This window comes from Hemiscyllium ocellatum, assembly GCF_020745735.1.
Source record: "Hemiscyllium ocellatum isolate sHemOce1 chromosome 27 unlocalized genomic scaffold, sHemOce1.pat.X.cur. SUPER_27_unloc_37, whole genome shotgun sequence".
NCBI classification, from domain to species: domain Eukaryota; kingdom Metazoa; phylum Chordata; class Chondrichthyes; order Orectolobiformes; family Hemiscylliidae; genus Hemiscyllium; species Hemiscyllium ocellatum.
Genome location: NW_026867506.1, coordinates 115,309 through 140,954, shown reverse-complemented (window position 1 = coordinate 140,954; position 25,646 = coordinate 115,309). Strand labels below are relative to the sequence as shown.

Below are 25,646 nucleotides of genomic sequence, written 5' to 3'. Positions count from 1 at the left end.
CCAGGACATTAATGTGGACTTCAACAGTTTCCTCATTTCCCCTTCAGCCACCTTACTCTAGTTCCAAACTTCCAGCTCAGCACTGTCCCCATGACTTGTCCTACCTGCCAATCTTCTTTTCCACCTATCAACTCCACCCTCCTCCCTGACCTATCACCTTCATCCCCTCCCCGACTCACCTATTGCACTATTTGCTACTTTCTCCACACCTCCACCTTCCTCTAGCTTATCTCTCCACCCTTTGGGCTCTCTGCCTTTATTCCTGATGAAGGGCTTTTGCCCGAAATGTCGATTTTACTGTTGCCTGAACTGCTGTGCTCTTCCAGCACCAATAATCCAGAAAGGGGTGAGTTTCCTATTCTAATATTGTGAAATTGGTTCTGCCTATGTAGAAATAGAGTCATGGAGCATGGAATGAAACAGTTTGGTCTGTGTCGACCAGCTATCCTAAATTATTCTATTCCTATTTGCCAATACTTGGCCCAAACCCCTTTAAACCTTCCTATTCGTACACCCATCCAGATGCCTATTAAAAGTTGTAATTGTACCAGCCTCCACTCCGGCAGCTCATTCAATACATTTACCATCCTCTGCGTGAAACAAGTGACCCCTTAGGTCCGTTTTAAACCTTTCCCCACTCACCTTAAACTAATGTCCTCTAGTTCTGGCATTTCTTGAGGCAAATTAAATGCCACACGTCTTTTCTAATCCTTTGGTCCCTCATCTTTCCCTGAAGATTTTTCCCTCATGATTCCTGAAGAAGGGCTCATGCCCGAAACGTCGATTCTCCTGCTTCTTGGATACTGCCTGACCTGCTGCGCTTTTCCAGCAACACTTTTTCATCCCTCATCTTTCCCCACTCAACCTAAACCTATGTCCTCCAGTTTGTGACTCCCCTAACCGAGGGAAAAGATATACAAAAGTTGAGCAGCCAGCCAAAATGCAAAAGGAATACAATGTCAAGCCACCGGGGGGGGGGGGTGGGGGAGGGAAGGGGAAGGAGAGAATTGTGGTTCTACTTTTTTTTCCCTCCGATCGGCATTTGGACACTTCAAACCTGTCAGTAACATAAGCATCTCTGAACAGCATAATGCGCATGTCCCACGGTGTCAGCAAGCACTGCGCATGTCCGCTGGTGTCAGCAAAAGACTGTGCACGCTCCTGGCTGTACGCACAAACAACTCATGACCTACTTTTGATGGACCAATAGGGAACACGGGAGGACCGGAAGGTGTCTAGTCCTCCTGCCAATCAGAGCACCGCTATTGTCTGAATGCGGAAGTTGGACAATGACCTTCTGAAGCAGCTGCTGCTCCTGTCTCTCTGAATGAAGATTGTGCTTTACCCCAAACTGCAACTTTCTTCCTCTGTCCAACATCTGTGAGTACAGCACTCTCTTTCCTCGCCATCTGTTCCACTTTTTTTTTCATTCTGGCGTTCAATTGTTGACTTGCAACAACTGAAAGGAAAGGGAGTGAATTCAGGGAGGGGGACAGAGTGTAGAAATATTGGTCGAGAGTGTGGTGCTGGAAAAGCATAGCAGGTCAGGCAGCATCCGAGGAGCAGGAAAATCGACGTTTCAGGCAAAAGTCCTTCATCAGGAATTTTCCTGCTCCTCGGATGCTGCCTGACCTGCGTGCTTTTCCAGCACCACACTCTCGACTCTAATCTCTGGCATCAGCAGTACTCACTTTTTTGTCTAGAAATGTTGGTGCAGATCTGTGTCTCAATTGGCAAATACGTGGCAAATGCATGACCACAATGTGATAATGTAACCTTTGCTGTGGGAAAACAAAAGCAGAAAGGAGGTGCATTGTTTTAATGGTGATATGTTGGGATATGGAGAAAGTGAGGAGTGCAGATGCTGGAGATCAAAGTTGACAAGTGTGGCCCTGGAAAAGAACAGCGGGTCAAACAGCATCCAAGGACCAGGAGAGTCGACGTTTTGGACACGAGCCGTTCATCAGGAATGTTATGTGGATGTACAAAGAGGTTTCAGTGTCTTTCTCCACCAGTCAATACCAGTTGTCAGACAGATGCAAGTAGTGTATTAGCAAGAGGAATTGAGTTCAGAGGTTGGGTGGGCCCTTCCTGCGGTTAGGGGATCATTGAATATATTCAAGGCTGAGTTCATCTGATTTTTGAACAACAATGAAGTGGATGATTATGAGGGAACAGAAAAGATGGTTATAAGAACAGTTACAGAATCATACAGCACAGAAACAGATACTTGATTTCATGCTGACTATATTCATAAACTAAACTAGTCCTACATTGTTTGGCCTATATATCTCTGAACCTTTCCTATTCATGTACTTATCCATAAGAGCAGAAATTAAGCCATTCAGCCCACTGGGTCTGCCCAGACCATTCAATCGCGGCTGATAAGTGTCTCAGCCCCATTCTCCTGTTTTCTCTCTCTAACCCTCGATCCCCTTGATACTCAAGAACTGTTTCTGTCTCAGTGTTAAATATCCTCAGTTAGCTGGCCTCCACAGCCTTCTGTGGCAATGAATTCCATCAGTTCACCACTCTCTGGCTAAAGAAATTTCTCCTAATCTCCGTTCTGAAAGGTCTTCCCTTTACTCTAAGGCTGTGCCCTCGGCCGCTAGTCTCTCCTTCCAATGGAAACATCTTCCCAACATCAACTCGTCCAGGCCATTGAGTATTCTGTTTGTTTCAATTAGATTCCCCTGAGTGTGGCCCTGTTAATCAGCATGAACCAGACCCTTCAGGATGAGGTACAGCAGGGATTAGGTTCAACAAAGTGAGAATGGTGGGAGTGTGTGGGATGGAGATTTTGAGCTTCCAGGGAATAAGAATTACAGAGAGTTTGCTATAAATTAGAATTGTTTGGATGGGACAATGGGCCAGGGAGTGGCAGATGGAGATTAATTTAGGGAAATGTGATGTTTGCATTTTGGTAAGGCAATCCAGGCAGGACAGTTAAGGGAGTGTTTCAGAACAAAGAGACATTGGAGTGCAGGTTCATTGTTCCTTGAAAGTGCAGTCTCAGGTAGCCAGAATAGTGAAGAAGGTATTTTGTATGCTTTCCTTTATTAGTCAGAGCATTGAGTATCGGAGTTGGGGGGTCATGTTGTGACTGTACAGGACATTGGTTAGGCCCCTTTTAAAATACTGCGTTCAGTTCTGGTCTCCCTGCTACAGGAAATATGGTGTGAAACTTTGAAAGGGGTCAGAAAAGTCTTAAAAGGCTGTTGCCAGAGTTGGAGGGTTTGATCTACAGAGAGAGGCTGAATCGGTCAGGGATATTTTCCTGGAGCATCAGACGTATAGGGGTGACCTTATAAATGTTTATAAGGGGCATGGATAGGGTGAATGCAAAACTAGAGAGCATATGTTTGAGGTGAGAGGGGAATGATTTAAAAGGGACATGAAGGGCAACTTGTTTCATGCAGAAGGTGGTGCATGTATTGAATGAGCTGTCGTAGGAAGGGGTGGAGCCTGATACAATTACAGTATTTAAAAGGCATCTGGATGGGTACAAGAATAGGAAGCTGGTAAATGGGACTAGATTAAGTTAGGATATCTGGGCGGCACATACGAGTTGGACTGAAGGGTCTGTTTCTGTGCTGTATGACTCTCTGGGTCTTTGGTGAAACCAGAAGTGCCATTGTGAAGACTGGACTTTCAGAGCAGCCTTCAAAGATGTTTTGTCCTTACTGGGAGCAGAAGAAGTTACAATGAAATCTTTCATTTATGAGACAGCACCTGAGTGAGTGAGTACATCTGAGATTTTGGTGGAAAGTGGGATTTCATTGCACTGTGGGGATGAAACCCTACCCTATCCAGTCATTTCTGCTGGTGGGTGAGACCAGACCTCAAGATTAGTTGGAGTAGATTTAGGATAGAGATGAGGAAGAACTGCTTTTCCCAGAGAATAGTGAATATATGTAATTCTCTGCCCAGGGAAGCAGTAGAGGCAGCGTAATTAAGTATATTCAGGACACAGTTAGATGGGTTTTTGCATGGTAAAGGTATTAAGGGTAGTTGGGACAATGCAGGGAGGAGAAGCTGAGACATTGGAGAGATCAGTCATGATCTAAATGAATGGCGAAGCAGGCTCGAAGGGCCAAATGACCTACTCCTGCTTCTATTACTATGAAACTCTAACCCAGCATTTCCCATGGCTAACCCACCTAACCTGCACATCTTTGGACACTATGAGCAATTTAGCATGGCCATTCCAAATCAAGGCCAGTAAGCAATACAGTGATGTGAAAAATGAACATCCGAGAATGACAGAAAGACATGGAGAGTAAATGTACCAGCAATCATAACTGGATTCTAAAGATCACAGAAATTGAAATTAAAAATGGTATGTCTGAATGTGTGCTGCATTGCAGCAAAAGCGAATGAATTGACTGCACACATTGAAGGGAATCATTAAAATATGGGACTCCTTACAGAGATATGGCTCCAGGATGACAAGAATTGGATCCTCAATATTGAGAAGGTGATCAAATGGGAAGCAAGATAAAGGTAGAGGGTTAGCACAGGTAATCAAAGCACTGATCACAGGGTAATCTGGTGTCAGCTCAGGTTTCAGGTCCTGATTTCTCATGATGTTTTGATCCCTTTTTTTTTACACACCTTCTGGAACAATAAGTCAATCCAGACCCACAATCTCCCAGCCTGTTAACCATCCAGACACTGAGTGTAGTCATAGCAGGGAATAAAACAAGAAATGTGAACCAAAATTAGAAATAAGTAGGTGCTTGTGCTTAATATTGTTCAATAGGGAGTAATCCAGAAATACTACTCTCCCAGGATTCCTACAGTGCCTTATTTGAGGAATTCTCTCACCCTTACATCGAGCTATTAGTACCTATGATGACTTACAACAATATTTATACCAACAGAACAAAAAGTATCTGTTGTCAAATTGACATAGAGATATACAGCATGGAAACAGACTTTTTCTCTCTGTCATGCACACACACACCTGCACAAGTCCATGGGGGTGAATTTGTGTTTGCAGAATGATATTTGCATATGCATTCTATTTTCCACAATCTGCAGACAGTTAATACATCTAATATTTTGTAAATTTCACATTGGAAATAGAACCAGTCTGACTCGAGACTGGGATACAGACAGATTCTGACCTCACGCCTTTAATGCATTATTTGAGCTGAGGTGTCTCCTTTTGTTATAAAGCCTCAAAGTTATCCTGGGAAGGTGCCTTACAGGAAGTTCTGGGATTTACATATTAATGATATCTGCAATCCATTGTAAAAGATGAAAGACTTAATGATCCAGGGTTGTGAATATATCATTTCAATACCAGGACACTGTAATGTTTTCCCAGAAATTCTGTGTCTTATGATCTTACTCCACAACCACTTGATGAAGGAGCAGCGCTCCAAACGCTAGTGCTTCCAAATAAACCCGTTGGACAATAACCTGGTGTTGTGTGATTTTTAACTTTGTCCAGGTAAGGTTTGATTGGCCAGGCCAAATTACCCATAGTGCCCAGGGATGTGCAGGTTAGATGTATTAGTCAAGGGGTAAATGTAGAGTAATAGGAGGAGGGGAATGGGTGTGGTGAGGTTGCCATTCGGAGGTTGGTGTGGACTTGTTAGAACAGTGAGGGTTCTCTGAAGTGAAGGGATTTTTGTTCACTGTTCAGGAAGGGAGGTGGGGGGGAGAGGGGAGAAGCAGCGTGGGGGGAGGAGGGAGGAAATGGTGTATGGGAGGAGAGGGGAGGGATGGGTGGAGTGCGGGGGGAGGAAATTTGTTTACTTGTAGCAACTGGAGTGAACCCAGGGAGGGAGCAGACTCTGCAAACTCAGATATGTGCCTTAATTACCCGGGTAAGGAGGGTTGGAAGGATAGGGTGTTGCTGTTTTCCCTAGTGCGTCAGAGTGTGAGGGGTAACCTGATAGACTTTTTTAAAATCATGAGGGGCATGGATTGGGTAAATAGACGAGGTCTTTTCCTTGGGATGGGGAGTCCAGAACTCGAGGGTAATAGATTTAAGGTGAGGGCAGGGGGAGGGAGACTGGAAAGAGATCTAAGGGGCAACATTTTCACGCAGAGGATGGTGCATGTATGGAATGAGCTGCCAAAGGAAGTGGTGAAGGCTGGTACAATGACAACATTTAAAAGTCATCAGCATGAGTGTGTGAAAAGGAAGGGCTCAAAGGGATATGGGCAAAGCGCTGGCAAATGGGACGAGATTAATTTTGGATATCTGGTTGGACACAGAAGAATTTGACCGAAATGTCTGTTTCTGTGCTGTACATCTCGATGACTCTGGCTTTCCACGAATGTTTGTCATGTCTGTATGTTCAGTTTCTGTGGTGGCGGTATCAATGCCTTGATGGTTCATTTTGCTTTCTCTCTCACCCCCATCAGTTCCTGGGAATGTTAACCATTTTGTGTTTGGTTGTTCTTCAAGAACCTGCATTGCAGGCTCACCCCGAATTGACATTTTTTTGCTTCCCAAAATCAGACCTGCTCACTCTCAGCAATATCCCAGTGTTGTGAAAGATATTAAATTTCAGGTGGAGTTATCCAAAACTCAGATGTCAGTCTTGACGTTTTTGCTTTTCTGCCCCTATCAGATCCTGAATCAACACCTTCAGGAGAATGAGTTAGAGCGAAGGGCGGGAGAGAGAGAGAGAGGGATAGTGCTTTCAATTTTGTGGAATAACAACACAAACAAATTGCTTGTTCTGAATTTTTATTCTGGACTGACAGGAATGAATTTTCTAATCTCTTTTTACAGAGTATTTGAAGATCTGAAGACGGAAGTTTCAAAATCAACAGATGAAGGACTTATGCCCAAAATGTCGACTCTCCTGCTCTTCAGGTGCTGCCTGACCTGCTGTGCTTTTTCAGCGTCGCACTTTTCAACACTGACTCTCCAGCGTCTGCAGTCCTCACTTTGACGTCAATGTCTGACAGTCACTCAATCCATCCGGACAGCAACAATCGTTGACTGATTCTGTGAGAAGGAGCAAAGCTTTTTGGTTCCTGTTTCAGTCCGTTTTCAGCATCAGTGGGACTGGATGAGGGACCCTACTGTTGGAGTGCACTGAGTGTGGAGCCTGAAACAGTTATAAGGCCTGGGAAGAGGAATTCACGGAGGGGAGGAGCTCTACACGTGTTGTGTGTGGATGAAGCTTCGGCCATGGAGAAACCCAAGGAATCCTGCCCCATGGAGAAACCGTGGAAGTGTGGCGACTGGGAAAGATTTCCGTTTCCCATCTGCTCTGGAGATTCATCGTCGCAGTCACACCGGGGAGAGGCCATTCCCCTGCACAGACTGCGGGAAGGCCTTCAGCAATTCCTCCGACCTGGTGAGGCACCGGCGGGTCCACACCAGGGAGAGGCCCTTCAGCTGCCCTGAGTGTGGGAAGGCCTTCAGCAATTGCTCTGACCTGGTGAGGCACCGGCGGGTCCACACGGGGGAGCAGCCCTTCAGGTGCTCCACATGCAGGAAGGGCTTTACCCAGGCCTCCACCCTGTTGGCCCACCGGCAGCTCCACACTGGGGAGAGGCTGTTCATCTGCACCGAATGTGGGAAGGGCTTCAGCAATTCCTTCGCCCTGCTGACCCACCAGCGGGTCCACACGGGAGAGAGGCCGTTCCCCTGCACAGAGTGCAGGAAGGCCTTCAACAGTTCCTCCGACAGGCTGAAGCACCAGCGGTTCCACACGGGGGAGAGGCCCTTCAGCTGCCCAGAGTGCAGGAAAGGCTTTACCCAGGCCTCTGACCTGCTGAGGCACCAGCGGGTCCACACGGGGGAGAGGCCGTTCACCTGCTATCAGTGCGGGAAGAGCTTTAGCCGCTCCTCCCACCTGCGGAGGCACCAGAGAGTTCACATGCCATCGCAGGGGGTTTAAAGCAGCGACGGCTGAGTGGCTTTATCAACCCAGTTCCAGGAGCTGCCAAGGCAGATGGCGGAATTGGAATTTGGTTCCAAATCTGGAGTTCAGAATCTAACAATGAAACCATTGTCAGGGAGGGGAGGGGGAACCCCCATCTGATTCACTCACAACCTTTTTAGGGAAGGAAACTGCTATTGTGGGAACGGATTCACTCACTCGTCCCAGTGCATCCTTTACCCAGACCCACAGCAGTCTGGTTGAGTATTCTGCACGCCGCCTCCCCCTCTTCCCCCCCTCCCCCCCCCCAACCCCACTCCAACTGATGAGGGGGGAAAAACCTACTTGGAGACAAGGTATGGGTTTAAATTGGTGCATGAGGCAATACTACTTCTAGTTTATGGCTATACCAAGGATCCAATTACAAAAGGACAACTCTGTGCTGACAAATAGTAAAGAAAGTGGGGGTGAGGGGGCGGGAGGAGAAGTGTGTGGGCTTTGACCTTGAGCTGTTTTAAAAAAAAATACTTTTTCTACACCTTTTTGCTGGGGGAATCTGAAGCTGTAACAAAATTGGGTCGCAATAAAGGTTACCTGAACTTACTACTGGGCTCAGACTCTCATTGAAAGCTTTCAGCTCAAGAGGTTTTTGTTTTAAAGCTGCTCATTTCTTTCAGCCTCCTGCACTGAGTTTCCAATGTTATGTATCAGATGGAGCGGTGAATGAGTAGCTAGTATTAGAAATTGTAAATGTTTTAGGAATGCAGGTACTGCGTTGTTTTATCAGCATTGTAAAGTTTCCTGGTGGAAGTGTGGGCTGTGTTCACTAGAAATGTTGTGGAGGTGTCAGTGTTGGACTGGTGTGCACAAAGTTAAAATCTCACAACACCAGGTTATAGTCCAACAGGTTTATTTGGAAGCACTAGCCTTAGGCGCGCTGCTCCTTCATCAGGTAGCTGTGGAGCAGGATCAGAAGACACAGATTTTATAGCAAAAGATCACAGTTTCATACAACTGATAGGAGATATTGAACAAACCTTGATTGCTGTTAAGTCTTCCATCTTTTAGAATGGATTGCAGGTTTCTGTTCATTAATATGTAAATCCCAGAACTACTTTTAATTCATGTTCTCAAGATGACTTAAGGTTTTATAAAAATAGGTGACATCTCAGCTCAGACAATACATGAAAGGTGAGAGGTTCGGTCTGTCTGTATCCCAATCTTGAATCAGACTGGTTCTACTCCCAAAGTATGAGTTGATAAAATATGACATGGATTGATTGCCTTCATTAACTGCCTGCCGATGTTTCCACAAAAAGCACACATTGAATCTATCTGCAAATATAATACTGCAAACGTAAATTCATCCCATGGACTTGTATGTATGTGCGTGCATGAGAGAATAGTGAGTGCATGTAAGTTTTTTCGTGTGTGTATAATGGAGTATGAGCCTGTGAGAGGGTGTGTGCAGTGATGGGTTTGTGTGTGTCTGAGAGAGACCATGTGTACGAGAGAGGGTCTGCGTGAGTATGAGAGAGTGAGATCACCCAAAGTTATCCTCATGGGTTCTGAACTTGGCCATCAACCTCTGCTCGGCCACTGGAAACAGTTAAGCAGTGACACAACACACATCGGAGAGGACAGAGTGGCACTTGTCTCACAGAAGGTGGGAGGCTCTGGATGCTATCATCCAGGGGAAACACACACTGGAGGACCTTCGGCTCAGACAGATTCAGCTGGAAGCCAGGCTGCAGACACGGTGGTGGTGGTGGTGGTGGTGGGTGGGGGGATCTTAACCGGACACTTTATTCTGCGAGATGGTCATTCCCTTCAGGACAGTCTTCTGATTGGGTCAAGGATTGTCTCTGTTCTCTGCAGTTGCCAGCAGGAGGCCAGATGATATTGGTGTCTGCCTGGTGCCAGGATTCAGGAACCGATAAGAAGAGGGAGAGAGAATGGATGGTGCTGACTCTACCTGGGAAATGGCTTATTTTTAACATTAAGAATAGCTAAAATGATATATTCAGAAACATTATTAAAGCATGATCAATTTCATAAAAAAGCTGCAGACATCTTTTGAAACTCGCATTGAAATATGTGCAGCTAGGCCACAGTTGAGGACGGGCTGTAATGGGTGAATGGCCTATTCCTAGTCTTGTGAAATTGGCTCTGACTACGTCGAAAAAGAATCGGAGTTGTAGAGCACAGAAGGAAGGCCTTTGGTCTGGGCTGACCAGATGTCCTAAATTCATGTCGTCTCATTTGCTAGCACATTGCCCATATCCCTGTAAACCTTCCTGTTCATGTCCCCATCCATATAAATGTCGTAATTGTACCATTTCCTCTGGCAGCTCATTCAATACACGCACCACTCTCAGCATGAAACAAGTTGCCCCATAGGACACTTTTACGTTTTCCCCTCTCACCCTAAAACTAATGTCTTCTACTTCTGGACCTTGCCACCCCAGGGGAAATACCTTGTCTATTTACATTATCTATGCCCCTCATGATTTTATAAACCTCTATAAGGTTACCCCCTCAGCCTCCAATACTCCAGGGAAAACAGCCCCAGCCTATTCAGCCTCTCCCTGGAGCTCCAACCCTAACAACATCCTTAAGTCGTTTCTCAACCCTTTCAAGTTTCACAACAGTCTTCCCACTGAGTGATCAATAGGCTGTGAACAATCTATTTTTGTTGGGGTGTAAGAGAGGGCATTTCTTGAGGCCAATTAACTTTCACACTGTTTTTATTTCTAATCCGAGGTCCCTCCAAATTTGTCCCCATTTACCCTAAACCTTTGCCCTAAGCCTTAGGACCCCGACCCTGGGGAAAAGATATACAAAAGTTGAGCAGCCAAACAAATGCAGTAGGACTAAGAAGTCGAGCCACAGATGGGGAAAAGAAAGTGGCTCCAGCCTTTTTTTCTCCTCCTGGCATTTGGACACTTCAAACCTGTCAGTAATACCAGCTCCCAGGATCTCCAGCCTCTCTGTCAGCAAGCACTGCGCATGCTCCTCGGAGTCAGCAAAAAACTGCGCCGCCAGCTGCTCGGTGTCCGCGCACACGGCTCGTGCCCTTCTTTCGATGGACCAATAGGAAGCACTGGAGGACCGGAAAGAGACTGGTCCTCCTGCCAATCAGAGCGCCCCTACTGTCTGAATGCGGAAGTTGGAACATGAGCTTCGGAAGTTGCTGTTGTTGCTCCTCTCCCCGAATGAAGATTGAACTTCACTCTAGATTGCAACCTCCTTCCTCTGTCCAACATCTGTGAGTACGGCACTCTCTTTTCTTACTATATTTTCAGTTTCTTTTCTAAATTCTGAGCTTCAATTGTTGACTTGCAGCAACTGAAAGGAAATGGGGTGAATCGGGGGTTGGGGGAACAGACTCTGCAAACGTTGGTCCAGGTCTGTCTCCATTGGCAAACGCATGAACACAACGTGATGATTTTGCCTTTGCTGTGGAAGAAAATGCCGAAAAAAGGTCATTGTTTAGATGGTTATATACTGGGCTGTGGAGAAAGTGAGGGCTGCACATGCTGGAGATTAGAGTCAAAAAGTGTGGTGCTGGAAAAGCACAGCAGGTCAGGCAGCATCTAGGACCAGGAGTGTTTGTGATTTGGTCACGAGCCCTTCGTCAGGAATGATGTGTGGATGTACAATGGGGTCTCAGCGTCCTTCCACACCAGTCACTGCCAGTTGTCAGACAGGGTGTAGCAAGCAATCAGCAAGGCAAGTGGTATATTAGCAGGAATTCAGAAATTGGGATGGCTTTCTGTGATCAGGCAGTCATTGAATATATTTAAGCCTGTGTTCATCAGTTTTCTGAACAACAAAGAAGTGGATGGTGATGGGGGAAGGCAAAAATAATGGTTTTAAGACCAGAACAGTTACAGAGTCATACAGCACAGAAACAGACACTTCAGTCCAGCTAGTCCATGCTGGCTATATTTATAAACTAAACTCGTCCGACATAGTTTGGCTCATATCCCTTTGAACCTTTCCTACTCATGTACTTATCCAAATGTCTTTTAAATGTTATTACTGTACATATATCCATCACTTCTTCAGGACCTTGATTCCACACACAGACACACCACTCTCTTTCAAAAAAAAAGTTGTTCCTCATGTCTTTTTTTAAATCTTTCTCCTCTCTCCTTAAAAGTTTGCTCCCTAATCTTGAAATCCCCACCTGAAGGAAACAGCACCAGCCACTTACCTAACTGACACCCTTCTTGGTTTTATAAACTTCATAGGCAACCTCTCAACTTCCTGTGCTTCAGTGAAAAATGTCCCAGCCTATCCACCTAGATGTAGGTATATTCACATCCAGTTATGATCTGTTCGGTGCTGGTGCATGCTCAAAAGACCAAATGGCCTACTCCTGCTCCCAATTCTCTCACTCTGTGTCCAAGACAGCAAGAGACCATAAGACAGAGGAGCAGAAAGTAGGCCATTCAGCCCATCAGGTCTGCTCATACCACACAATCGTGGCTGATATGTTTCTCAATCCCATTCTCCCACTTCCTTCCTGTAACCCTTGATACTCAAGAACTTATCTATCTCAGTCTTAAATATCCTCAGTGAACTGGCCTCCACAGCCTCATGTGGCAATGAATTCCATGGATTCACCACTCTCAGGCTGAAAAGTTTCTCCTTATCTCCCTTCTAAAAGGTCTTCCCTTTTCTAGTCCCTTTCAGCTCCTGGTCTCTCCCACTAATGGAAACGTCTTCCCAATGCCCACTTTGTTTAGGCCTTTCAATGTTCTGTATGTTTCCATTAAATCTCCCCTGAGTGAGTGTGTGGGCCTGTGTTAAGGACTAATCCAGACCACTCAAAACATTTTTAAGCAGGCAGCCCCAGACCATAACTTTGTAATTTGGTTTAGTCAGTGTCTAGTGAAAATTATCTGGAGTAAATGAGCTCAGTTGACTACTAGATTTTAAAACAGTCAAAAAATGTATTCTCAAAATTATACAATGCAACACAAAGATCAGAATAAAGAACTCCTACAGAACTCAGCCTATCCAACTAGACTCAGTTATGCTGTTCTGAATATACACAACTGTCCCAATAAGCCAACTCCCTTTGAAACCCATTATAAATGGGACACATGCTTATAGGTTGAAGTTGAGAGACAGGAAAGAGAGAGAGAGTTTCCACACAGCTCCCTGTTGAACTTGCAACCAGTTCAAGACTGAACTAAAACTAAAACATGACCAATTTGGCCTGAAGTCACATCTGTTTAGATATAAGCAAAAGGTCTCTCAAAATTCTTTTCATCTCTGTTCAAACCAGACTGATCAGAACCTGGCCAGTTTATTACCTCTCTGAAAAAAGTCATGAACAGCGTCTCCTTGAGCCAGGGAAAAGCTTTTAGTCCAAAAAAGGAACTAGCTTTGTGACCCCTGTTCATCAGCATGAACCAGACCCTTCAGGATGAGATGCAGCAGGAATTAGGTTCAACAAAGTGAGAATGGAGGGAGATTGCGTGGGATGGAGATTTTTCAGCTTCCAGGGAATTAGAGAGGAAAAAGAGTTTGCTGTAAATTAGAATTGATCGGATGGGCCAATGGGCTGAGGAGTGGCAGATGGAGTTTAATTTAGAGAAATGTGAAGTGTTGCATTTTGGTCAAGCAATCCAGGCAGGACTGACACAGTGAAGGGGAGTGTCACAGAACAGAGAGACCTTGGAGTGCAGGTTCATGGTTCCTTGAAAGTGAGTCTTAGGAGGTCATGGAGTGGCTGTACAGGACATTGGTTAGGCCACTTTTAGAATACTGTGTACAGTTCTGGTCTTCCTGCTACAGGAAAGATGTTGTGAAACTTTGAAAGGGTTCAGAAAGGATTTCAAGGCTGTTGCCAGAGTTGGAGTGTTTGAGATACAGGAAGAAGCTAAATAGGCCAGGGAAATTCTCCATGGAGCATTGGAGGTTGAGGGGTGACCTTATAGATGTTTATAAGGGGCAGAATAGGGTGAGTACCCAGGTTAGGTGAGTCCAAAACTAGACGGCATATGTTTGCAGTGAGAGGGAATGATTTAAAAGGGACCTGAGGAGCAACTTTTTCACGGAGGGTGGTGGAGGCTGATACAATTACTACAAAATTTAAAAGGCATCTGGATGGGAATATGAAGAGGAAGGGTTTAGGGGGATATGGGCCAAATGCTGGCAGATGATTTAGATTAATTTAGGGTTTCTTGTTGGCACAGATGAGTTGGGTCAAAGGGTCTGTTTCCGTGCTATATGTCTGTAATCGTCTTTGGTGAAAGCAGAAGTGTGGTTGTGAAGACTGGACTTTCAGAGCAGCTTTCAAAGATGTTTTGCCTTGATTTGGAACAGAAGAAGTTACAATGAAATCTTTCGTTTGTGAGACAGCAACTGAGTGAGTGAAGACATCTTGGAAAGTGGAAATTCATTGAATTGTGGGGATGAAGCCATACCCTATCCAGTCATTTCTGATGGTAGATGAGACCAGGCTTCAAGATGAGGGGGAGTAGATTTAGGAGAGAGATGAGGAGGAACTGCTTTTCCTGGAGAGTAGTGAATCTATGGGCAATTTAGCACGGCCAATCCAAATCAAGGCCAGTGAGCAATGTCGTGATCTGGAGAATTAACATCAGAGAATGATAGAAAGGGACAACGAGAGTAAATATACCAGCAATCAAAACTGGATTCTAAAGATCACAAAAACTGAAACTAAAAACGGTGTATCTGAATGTGTGCTGCATTGTAACAAAAGCGAGTGAATCGACTGCACACATTGAAGAGAATAATTATGATCTGAGACTCCTAACGGAGATATGGCTTCAGAATGACAAGGATTGGATTCTGAATATTGAGGGGGTAGTCAAATGGAAAGCAGGATAATGGGAGAGGTGCTAATGAAAGCACAGATCACAGAGTAATCTGGTGTCAGCTCGGATTTCAGCTCCTGGTTTCTCTATCCTCTGTTGATTTTCCTGTTCCAACAGAGTAAGATGTGGGTCTGCTCTCAGCTCTGCTGGATTTCTGCTGAGGTTTTGACCCCATCCCCCCATTCCCCCCATTCCTTCCACCTTCTGGAACAATAAAACATTCAGTGAATTGAGACCCAACGCACAATCTCCCAGTCTTTCAAACCAATCAGACACAAGTGTAGTCATACCATGGAATCAAACAAGAAAAATGAAACAAAATTTAAAAATATATAGGTCCTTCAGCTTAATTAGATTAGGTTCCTATGGTATGGAAACAGGCCTTTCCACCCAAAAAGTCCACACTGATCCTCCAAAGAGTAACCAACCCAGACCCATTCCTCTACATTTACCCCTACCTAATGCACCTAACTCCCTAGTGCTGTGAGGTAGCAGTACTAACCACTGAGCCACCATGCTGCGCTCAAATGTTTGTTCATTGGGAAGTAAACCAGAAATAGAGTTTTCCCAGGACTCTCTCCCTTACATCTAACTATTAGTACCCATTTAGTAATAGTAACTATAACTATTAGTATGATTTATAACAATATTTACACCAACGTAAATAAAGCATCTGTTATCATATAGACACAGAGATATACAGCACAGAAAGAGACAATTTTCTCCCTCATGCATGCACACACGTAATTGACAGGATGTTCTAGGATTTACATATTATTGATACCTGCAACCCATTCTAAACGATGAAATACTTAATCCCGGTCTGTTCAATATGTAATTTCAATGGCATGACGCTGTAATGTTTTTCCATGAATTCTGTGCCTTGTGACCTTATTCTCCACAATCACCTGATGAAGGAGCCGCGCTGTTAACACCAGTCCTTCCAAATAAACCTGTTGGGTGCTTGATTTTTAACTTTGTCCAGGTTAGGTTGGATTGGCCAAGCTAAATTACCCGTAGTGCCCAGGGATGTGCACGTTAGGTGCATTAGTCAGGGTGGTAGGGAGATGGGTTACCCTTCGGAGGGTCGGTATGGACTCCTTGGGCCGAGTGGCCTGCTTCCACACTCTGGGAATTCTCTGAAAGGAAGGGATTACCCTGTTGCAAACTGCAGGGCTGCGCAGGCGCAGTGCGCGGAGCTGTTGTCGGCCTTTCCCCGCCCCATCGCTTCACCTATGACGTCACAACGCGGAAGTGGCCCTGTCAGTTTCAGAGTGAAACTCCCTCCCTCTGGGCAACTCTTCATCCCGGGAGGGAGTGGGGGTAACATCTGTTCACTTGTAGCAACTGGAGTGATTCCAGGGCGGGGGGGGGGCAGACTCTGCAAACTCAGGTATGTGTCTGAATTACCCGGGTGAGGAGGGACGGAGGGATGGGATGGGGCTGTTTTCCCCATCGCGCCAGAGTCTGAAGTCCTGGGAAGTTTCAAAATTAACAGATGAAGGGCTTATGCCTGAAACGTCAACTTTTTATAAAAGCATGAGGGGCATGGATAGGGTCAAATAGATAAGGTCTTTTCCTTGGGATAGGGAAGTACAGAACTAGAGGGTAATAGGTTTAAGGCGGAGTTGGGGGGAAGATTTAAAAGGGACCTAAGGGACAACTTTTTCATGCAGAATGTGATGCATGTCAGGAATGAGCTGCCAGAGGAAATGGTGGAGGCTGGTACAATTAGAGCACTTAAAAGCCATCGGGATGGGTGTTTGAATAGGAAGGGTTCAGAGGGATATGGACCAAGTGCTGACAAATGGGACTAGATTGATTTTGGGTATCTGGTTGGCATGGAAGAGATTGACCGAAGGGTCTGTCTCTGTGCTGTATATCTCTATGAATCTGGCTTTTTACTAACGTTTGCCACGTTTGTATGTTCAGTTTCTCTCTGGTGTCGGTGTTAATGCTTTGATGTCTCCTTCCCCCCCACTTCCCAGGGACGTTAATGTGAGAACAGAGGGAGAGAGTGAGATGGTGCTTTCAATTTTGTGGAATATCTAAAGAAAAGAATGTTTCCCTGAAAGTAGAGTTGCTTGTTCTGAATTTCTACCCTGGACTGACGCTGATGACTTTGTAATCTCTTTTTACAGAGTATTTGACGATCTGAGGACGGAAGTTTCAAAATTAACAGATGAAGGGCTTATGCCTAAAACGTCAACTTTCCTGCTCTTCGGATGCTGTCTGACCAGCTGTGCTCTTCCAGCACCGCACGTTTCAGCACGGACTGTTCAGTAACTACAATCCTCACTTTGTCATCAATATCTGACGGTCAGTCAATCCATCGAGACTGCAATAATTTTTTACTGTGATTCTATGAGGAAGAGCAAAGCTTTTTGGTTCCTGTTTGAGTACGTTTTCAGCATCAGTCGGACTGGATGAGAGACCCGACTGTTGCAGCGCACTTGAGTGTGAAGCCAGAAACAGCTCTACGGCCTGGAAAGAGGAATTCACGGTGAGGAGGGGCTCTACACGCATTTGTGTACAGCTGGAGCTTCGGCCATGGAGAAACCTGAGGAATCCCACCCCGAGGAGGAATCGTGGAAGTGTGGTGACTGCGGGAAAGGCTTCCGTGCTCCATCTGCCCTGGAGATTCATCGGCGCAGTCACACCGGAGAGAGGCCATTCATCTGCCCCAAGTGTGGGAAGGCCTTCAGCAATTCCTCTGCCCTTATGAGGCACCGGTGGGTCCACACAGGGGAGAGGCCCTTCAGCTGCCCCGATTGTGGGAAGGACTTCAGTTATTCTTCTGACCTGCAGACCCACCGACGGGTCCACACGGGGGAGAGGCCGTTCTCCTGCACTGTGTGTGGGAAGGCCTTCAGCACCTCCTCCACCCTCCTGACCCACTGGCGGGTCCACACTGGGGAGAGGCCATTCACTTGTTCCGAGTGCAGGAAGGGATTCACTCAGGAGGGCAAGTTGCGGATGCACCAGCGGGTCCACACTGGGGAGAAGCCTTTCAGCTGCCCCGAGTGTGGGAAGGCCTTCAACGATTCCTCTTCCCTTCAGACCCACAAGTGGGTCCACACACAGGAGAGGCCGTTCCCCTGCACAGAGTGCGGCAAGCTCTTCAGCAATTCCTCCACCCTGCTGAAGCACCAGCGGGTCCACACAGGGGAGAGGCCCTTCAGCTGCCCCGAGTGTGGGAAGGGCTTTACCCAGATGTCTGTCCTGCTGATCCACCAGCGGATCCACATCGGTGAGAAGCCTTTCTGCTGCCCTGAGTGTGGGAAGGGATTCACTCAGAAGGGCAACTTGCGCACGCACCAGCGGGTCCACACCGGGGAGAGGCCCTTCAGCTGCCCCGAGTGCGGAAATGCCTTCAGCGATTCCTCCACCCTACTGAAGCACCAACGGGTCCACACAGGGAAGAAGCCATTCCCCTGCCCCGAGTGTGGGAAGGCCTTTAGCAATTCCTCCGACCTGCTGAAGCACCAGCGTGTCCACACGGGGGAGAAGCCCTTCAGCTGTCACGAATGTGGGAAGGCCTTCAGCGATTCCTCCGCCCTGGTGAAGCACCGGCGGGTCCACACAGGGGAGAGGCCCTTCAGCTGTCACGAATGTGGGAAGGCCTTCAGCGATTCCTCCGCCCTGGTGAAGCACCAGCGGGTCCACACGGGGGAGAGGTCCTTCAGCTGCCCCGAGTGTGGGAAGGGCTTTACCCGGGCAGCCACCCTGCGGAGGCACCAAGGAGTTCATGTGCCATCACAGGGGGATTGAAGGAGCGACTGCCGAGTGCCATTATGGACTGGGCTAACAACCCAGTTCTGGAACTCCCAGGTTTGAATCCCACCGCAGCAGATCGCGGATTTGGAATTCGGTCAGAAATCTGGAGGTCAGAATCTAACAATGAAACCATCGAGCGGGGTGGGGGGAAGCCCCATTCTGATTCAGTCACATCCTTTTTAGGGAAGGAAACTGCTGTTGTGGGAAAGGATTCAGTCAGTTGTCCCAGCTGCATCCTTTCCCTGGTCTGGCCTACACGTGACTGCAGCCCTACAGCAGTGTAGTTGACTCCACCTGCTTCCTCCCACTTCTTTCCCTCCCGGCAGATGGGCGGGGAGAAACTTACTTGGAGACAGGGTATGGGTTGAAATCGCTGAGTGAGGCAATACTTCCTCCGGGTTAAGGCTGTAACAAAGATCCAATTACAAAGGGACAAGTCAGTGGTAACCAATAGTAAAGAAAGTGGGGGGTTGGGCTTTGATCTTGAGCTGTTTAAAAAGCAGCTACTTTTTCAACACCTTTTTGCTGAGGTGATCTGGAGCTGTAACAAAGTTGGGTTGCAATGAAGGTAACCTGAACTCTCTGGACGAGCTGACCAAGGCCCTCGAGTCCTTCGAAAAGAATAAAACTCCCAGAAGCTACGGCTTACCGGTCGAGCTCTATTCTGCTCTGTGGGACTTGATTGGCCAGGACCTGCCGGAGGTGTATGTCAGTATGCTTCGAGCAGGTACCATGAGTGAATCCATGAGGAAAGGCATCATCACCTTCATCTACAAGCGGAAGGGGGAGAGGGAGGAACTCAAAAATTGGAGACCAATTTCACTGTTGAATGCGGATTACAAAATCCTGTCAAAGGTAATCGCCAACTGGGTCAGGTCTGCTCTGGGGTCGGTGATTCACCCTGACCAAACCTGTGCTGTGCCAGGCAGGAAGATCACTGAGAGTATCACACTCCTCAGGGATACGATCGCCTACAAGCAGGACAGAGGGTTGGACACTTGCCTGATCAGCCTGGACCAGGAGAAAGCCTTTGACAGGATATCACACAGGTATATGAAAGATGTTCTCTCCAAAATGGGCTTTGGGGAGGGAATCTGCAATTGGATCAGACTGCTCTACACCAACATCATCAGTGCAGTCTCAATCAATGGCTGGGAATCTGATAGCTTCCCAGTCCGATCTGGAGTCAGGCAGGGCTGCCCTCTCTCTCCTGCCTTGTTTGTGTGCTGCATAGAGCCATTTGCCAAGTCTATCAGGAAGGATGCAAGCCTGAGAGGGGTGACTATTCCTGGCAGCGGGGGCCTGCAGGTTAAGGCCTCCCTGTACATGGATGACGTTGCCATTTTCTGCTCGGATCCGTTGTCCGTGCGCAGACTCATGTGCATTTGTGACCAGTTCGAATGGGCCTCGGGGGCCAAGGTAAACCGAGGCAAGAGCGAGGCCATGCTCTTCAGGAACTGGGCCGACCAATGCTCGATCCCCTTCACCGTCAGGACCGACCACCTGAAGGTGCTGGGTATTTGTTTCGGGGGGTCTGGGGCGCGTGCCAAGTCTTGGGAGGAGCGTATCAGCAAAGTGAGGCAGAAACTGGGCAGATGGAAGCTACGGTCGCTCTCCATCACGGAAAAAAACCTGGTCATCAGGTGTGAGGCACTGTCATTGCTATTATACATGGCACAGATCTGGCCTATTCCCAGAATCTGTGCCGCTGCAGTCACCCGGGCCATCTTCCAGTTTATATGGAGATCAAAGATGGACTAGGTCTGAAGGGACTCGCTGTACAAAGATCTGGGCAACGGGGGAAAAAATACACCCAATGCCACCCTCACCCTGATGGCCACCTTTGTGTGTGGCTGCATCAAGCTGTGCGTGGATCCCCGGTACGCAAACACCAAGTGTCACTATGTACTCAGGTTCTACCTGTCCCCGGTGTTGCGAAGGATGGGCCTGGCCTCGCTGCCGCGGAACGCTCCGAGTAGTTGGACCGTTCCGTATCACCTGTCCTTCGTGGAGAAGTTTATGAAGAAAAACACCTTTGACCACAAGTCCATCAGGAAGTGGTCAGCACGTAGTGTCCCTGAGACCCTTTGGAAAAGGAGAGGGTGGATCCTATCGAGCGGTTCCCTGAGCAGACTGTCAAAGCCATTTGGCAGAATGCCTCATCGCCAGAACTTTCCAACCAGCACCAAGACATGGCTTGGCTGGTGGTGAGAAGGACTCTACCTGTGAGATCCTTTATGCACGCCCGGACTCTCTGCCGCACCGCACGCTGCCCTCGAAGCGGCTGGAGGGGTGGGGGGGGAACGAGACTGTCACACACCTCCTTCTGGAATGTGCCTACGCAGATGAAGTCTGGAGAGGAATGCAAGTGGTGTTTGTCGAGGTTCGTTCCGAGCAGCGCCGTGACGCGGGACTCCGTGCACTACGGCCTGTTCCCCGGGACGCACACCGAGACAAATATCAGCTGTGCCTGGAGGATCATCAACTTGGTGAAGGACGCTCTCTGGGTGGTCTGAAACCTGTTGATCTTCCAGCTGAAGGAGTTGACCCCGACTGAGTGTTGCAGACTGGCACATTCCAAGGTCCAGGACTACGTGTTGAAGGATGCGCTGAAGCTTGGGGCAACTGCCACTAAGGCGCAGTGGGGAAAGACCACTGTGTAACGTCTGCCTGCCTAATGAAGAACAGGGGGCCCATGCAGTCATTTGGGCTCTGCTGACGCCTCAGGTAAATATATGGGCATATGATTGAAAAATGTACAGACCTGTATATAAAAATGATAAATTCTGATCTTTGTATGTAAATGTTTACATATGTATGGCATGACCAACTGTACAGACCATCAAATTATTTTATGAATATATTTTTGAAATAAAAATTATTGTATCAGACATGCGAGCTGTGCAAGGTTACCTTATGACATCTCCCACTTAGTTTAGACTGGCACTTCTTTATAAGAACTTATCTCGGCACCAGACACCTAACTCAATTGGGTAGGTTTTTCCCACCTGATGGATAGCTCAAGGCCTGTAGGAGTGATCAGTCAAGCACACACAGATCTGTCAATTAACTTCTCTTCCTTATGAATTATTGTCTTTCACTGTTATCTGTCTAATTAAGAACATGCAATGTTTTTATAAACTTTTGTATAAAGGAAGCCACTTTGTATCAGTACATTGGAGTAGCCTGCTGGGGCACTTGAAGAGCTGGTAACCTACACTTCTAGGTTATTAGAACCTAGTTAGTTTAGCGTATGGGTATCAGTGTTACATTGTAACAGTGATGCTACTAGTGAATAAAGGGGATGACTAAGATTAAACTAAACTGTCTGTAAGAGGTTTTTATTCCAGACTTCCAAAGAGTACAATCTTTGGGACGAACCAAGAAAGAGAGGCTTACGGGTCTGAGTCCATAAGGGCTTCCCTAGGCCGTGTCAAATCTGTACTTTAACAGTAGCAGGGGATAAAACAAGAAAAATGAAACAAAATTAGACATAAATGCACATTGGGTGCTCATGCTTAAAGGTTGTTCATTAGATAGTAAACCAGAATTGGAGTCTCCCAGGATTCTTATCGTGCCCTACTTGTGGAATTCCCACTCCCTTACATCTAAGTATTAGTACCCAGCTATGACTTATAACAATACTTTCACCAACAGAAATAAAACGTCTGTTATCAAATAGACATAGAAATATACAACACGGAAATAGACTTTTTGATCCAACACATCCATGCTATCCTATATAAATCTAGTGACCCATTTGCCAGCATTTGGCCCATATCCCTCCAAACCCTTCCTATTCACACACCCATCCAGGTGCCTTTTAAATGCTGTAATTGTACCAGCCTCCACCACCACTCTGGCCTATTTACTCTATCCACCCTTCAAGATTGTATGAACCTCTATCCGGTCACCCTCAGCCTCCGACACTCCAGGGGCAACAGCCCCATCCTATTCAGCCTCTCCTTATATCACAAATTAACCAACACTGGCGACATCCTTATCAATCTGTCCTTCACCCTTTCAAGTTTTACAACATCCTTCCTGTCCTATCGCAGGGAAATCAGAATCAAATGCAATATTTCAAAAGTGGCCTAACCAGTGTCCTAGACAGCTGCACCATGACCTCCCAACTCCTACACCCAATGGATTCAATGGGCCAAATGGCCTTTTTCTGCACTGCAGGGATTTTATGATTGCTTCATATAGTGTATATCTGATATTCACTGTTGTACTAGCTGCATGGCTATGAATGTTCACCTTCTAATGTTGTAATGGAATTACATCCTGTATTTCTTGTAATAATTTTTATTTAATAGGTCAGCAGGAAGTCATTCAGCAACTTTACTGGCTTTCTTTTCTGAAGGATCCTTGACATGTCATTTTCAAAACCTTGACTCAGCTCCATTTCCAGCCTCTTTGTAGGAAGGTTGTTCCAGGTCATTGTCACCTAAATGAAGTTTTCCTCTTAATATATACTTCACGCTACCTGGCTGCGTGAGGGTTTTCGGAGTTTTGTGTCATGGATAATATATGATCAGCAGGTATCTGGCAATCTACAGGAATTGTCACCGATGTTATGTTCATTTGACTGGACTGACTGTGACCAATTATTTTGTGATTTTATTTGCAGGAAGACATGGGGAAGAAATCTGAAACCAAAAGACACATCAACTTCTGGCAGAGCCACTTGATTCACTGGGACTTTAATATCAGCAGCCATTCACATCGAGAAGACATGTTTGCTTTTGTTTGCTTGAAAGATTTTGGACACTGGTGTGGCAGGAAGAATACTGAGACACCCGAGTGAGGGAGATTCAGTGCGCTGACTGTGAAAAGTGCTTCATACCATTTACTCAGCTTGGGGAATCAAACTCTCACCCCTCACGGTGGGGAGAGACTGTGTACCCTTTCCGTTTGTAATTTGAAACACAGAGTGAGACAAGGAAAGCTTCCCCCCATGTGGAAATGTTGGTACTGTGGGAGAAGATGCCCTTTCCTATCGATGCTGGAACCCCACAGACGCGTTCACATGGGGAAGAGGGGAGAGGCTGTTCACCTGCTCCGTGTGCAGACAGGGATTTAGTGAGATGGGCCATCTGCAGACACACCAGCGGGTCCATGTGGAAGAGATGCCGTTCAAGTGCTCCATGTGCGGGAGGGAGTTCACTCGGTCATCTACACTGCTGGCCCACCAGCGGGTCCACACCGGAGAGAGGCCATTCACTTGCTCACCGTGCAGGAAGGGCTTCACCCGCTCCTCCCACCTACAGAGACACCAGTGAGTTCACCTGCCATTGAAGGAGCTTCAGCCGAATGCTATTATCGACTGCATTAGTAACTCAGTTCTGGGGACTCCTGAGTTTGAATAGCAGATGGTGGAGTTGGAAGTCAGTCAGAAACCTGGAGTTCAGAACCTCATGATGAGAAAAACATCCCTATCTGATTCACTCATGTTTTAGGGAAGGAAACTGCTGTTGTGGGAAAGGAATCACTCAGTCATCCCAGCTGCAGGCTTTACCTGGTCTGGTCTACAAGTGACTCCAGACCCACAGCAGCCTGGTTGACTCTCGACAGCCCCTCGGCAAATGAGCGGGGAGAATCTTACTTGGATACAGGCTATGGGTTGCAATTGCTGAGTGAAGCAATACTTCCTCCGGGTTACGGCTGTACCAAGGATCCAATTACAAAGGGACAACTCAGCTGACCAACAGTGAAGGAAGTGGGGTGCAGGGGAATGTGTACGCTTTGACCTTGAGCTGTTAAAAATGCAAATAAGCTACTTTTTCTATGCCTATTTGCTGGGGAGATCTGAAGCTGTAACAAAGTGGGTCACAATAAAAGTTAGGCAGCATCTGAGGAGCAGGAAAATCGACATTCCAGGCAAAAGCCCTTCATCAGGAATCAGCTTTTGCCTGGAATGTCGATTTTCATGCTCCTCAGATGCTGCCTGACCTGCTGTGCTTTTCTAGCACCACTGTAATCTAAACTCTGATCTCTAGCATCTGCAATCCTCACTTTTGCCACGATAAAGGTTACCTGAACTTACCGAAGGACTCAGACGTGGAAGGCTATGAGATCCAGCAGGTTTTTCTTTGAAAGCTGCTCGTTTCTTTCAATCTCCAGTGTGAGGTTTCTAATTGAAGGAGCAGTCAATGTGTAGCTCGTATTATTCGAAATTGTTCATTTTTCAGAACTGCAGGTTCATCATTTCCTCAGCTTTGTAAAGTTTACTGGCACCAGTGGGAGGTGTGGGCTGTTTTCATTAGAAACAAAGTTAAAAATCACACTACACCAAGTTATAGTCCAACAGGTTTATTTGGAAGCACTAGCTTTTGGAGCGCTGCTCCTTCATTGGGTAGCTGTGGAGCAGGATCATAAGACAGAGTATTTGTAGCAAAAGGATGCTGAATGATATATTGAACAAACCTTTGAAGTGTTTCATCTTAGAATGGGTTTCAGATTTCAGTTAATTAATATATAAATCCCAGAACTTCTTTTAAGTCACAGTCTCAAGATAACTGAAGTTTTTATAAAAAGAGGTGACATCTCAGCTCAGACAATGCAGGAAAGGTGTGAGGTTTGAGCCTGTCTTGAGTCAGACTGGTTCTATTTCCAAAGTAGGCATTTATAAGATATTACATGGAGTGATTGCCTACAAACTGTGCACTTTTTGAGCAAAATAGAATGTATCTACAAATATAATTCTGCAAATGCAAATTCACCCCATAGTCTTATGTCTTTCTTTCCTGCACAGGACCTCCAACCAACACTATACACCAGATATATTGATGATCTTTCTTCCTCTGGACCCATGGCGAGAGTCACTGAACTAACGACACTGTTATTAACAAGTTTCATCCCACCATCACACTCACCATGGACTACTCTTTCATATCTGTCTCATTTTTGGACACATGCGTCTCTATCAAGGATGGGTATCTCAGCACTTCTCTATACCGCAAACCCACGGATAACCTGACAAAGTTAGACTTCTCTAGCAAAACATATTAAATAGCCATCCTCTATGGACAAGCCCATCACATACACAGGATCTGTTCAGGTGAGGAGGAACGTGACAGACACTTGGAAGTACACAAGCATGCTCTCATAAGAATGGGGTACAATGCTCAACTCATCAACTGCCACAGCGAGA

At 46.5% G+C, this 25,646-nt stretch overlaps 1 protein-coding gene across 1 annotated transcript in view; it reads left to right on the top strand.

The window, feature by feature from the left end:
• Positions 1–25,646, top strand: part of LOC132808217 (zinc finger protein 271-like) — a 44,432-nt gene that overhangs the window by 7,357 nt on the left and 11,429 nt on the right. The window contains exons 3-5 of the mRNA XM_060822047.1: positions 6,755–7,853; positions 17,372–18,478; positions 23,124–23,266. Coding sequence (XP_060678030.1) covers positions 7,146–7,853; positions 17,372–18,478; positions 23,124–23,266 — 1,958 coding nt within the window. The 5' untranslated portion in view covers positions 6,755–7,145. The remainder of the gene's footprint in view (positions 1–6,754; positions 7,854–17,371; positions 18,479–23,123; positions 23,267–25,646) is intronic.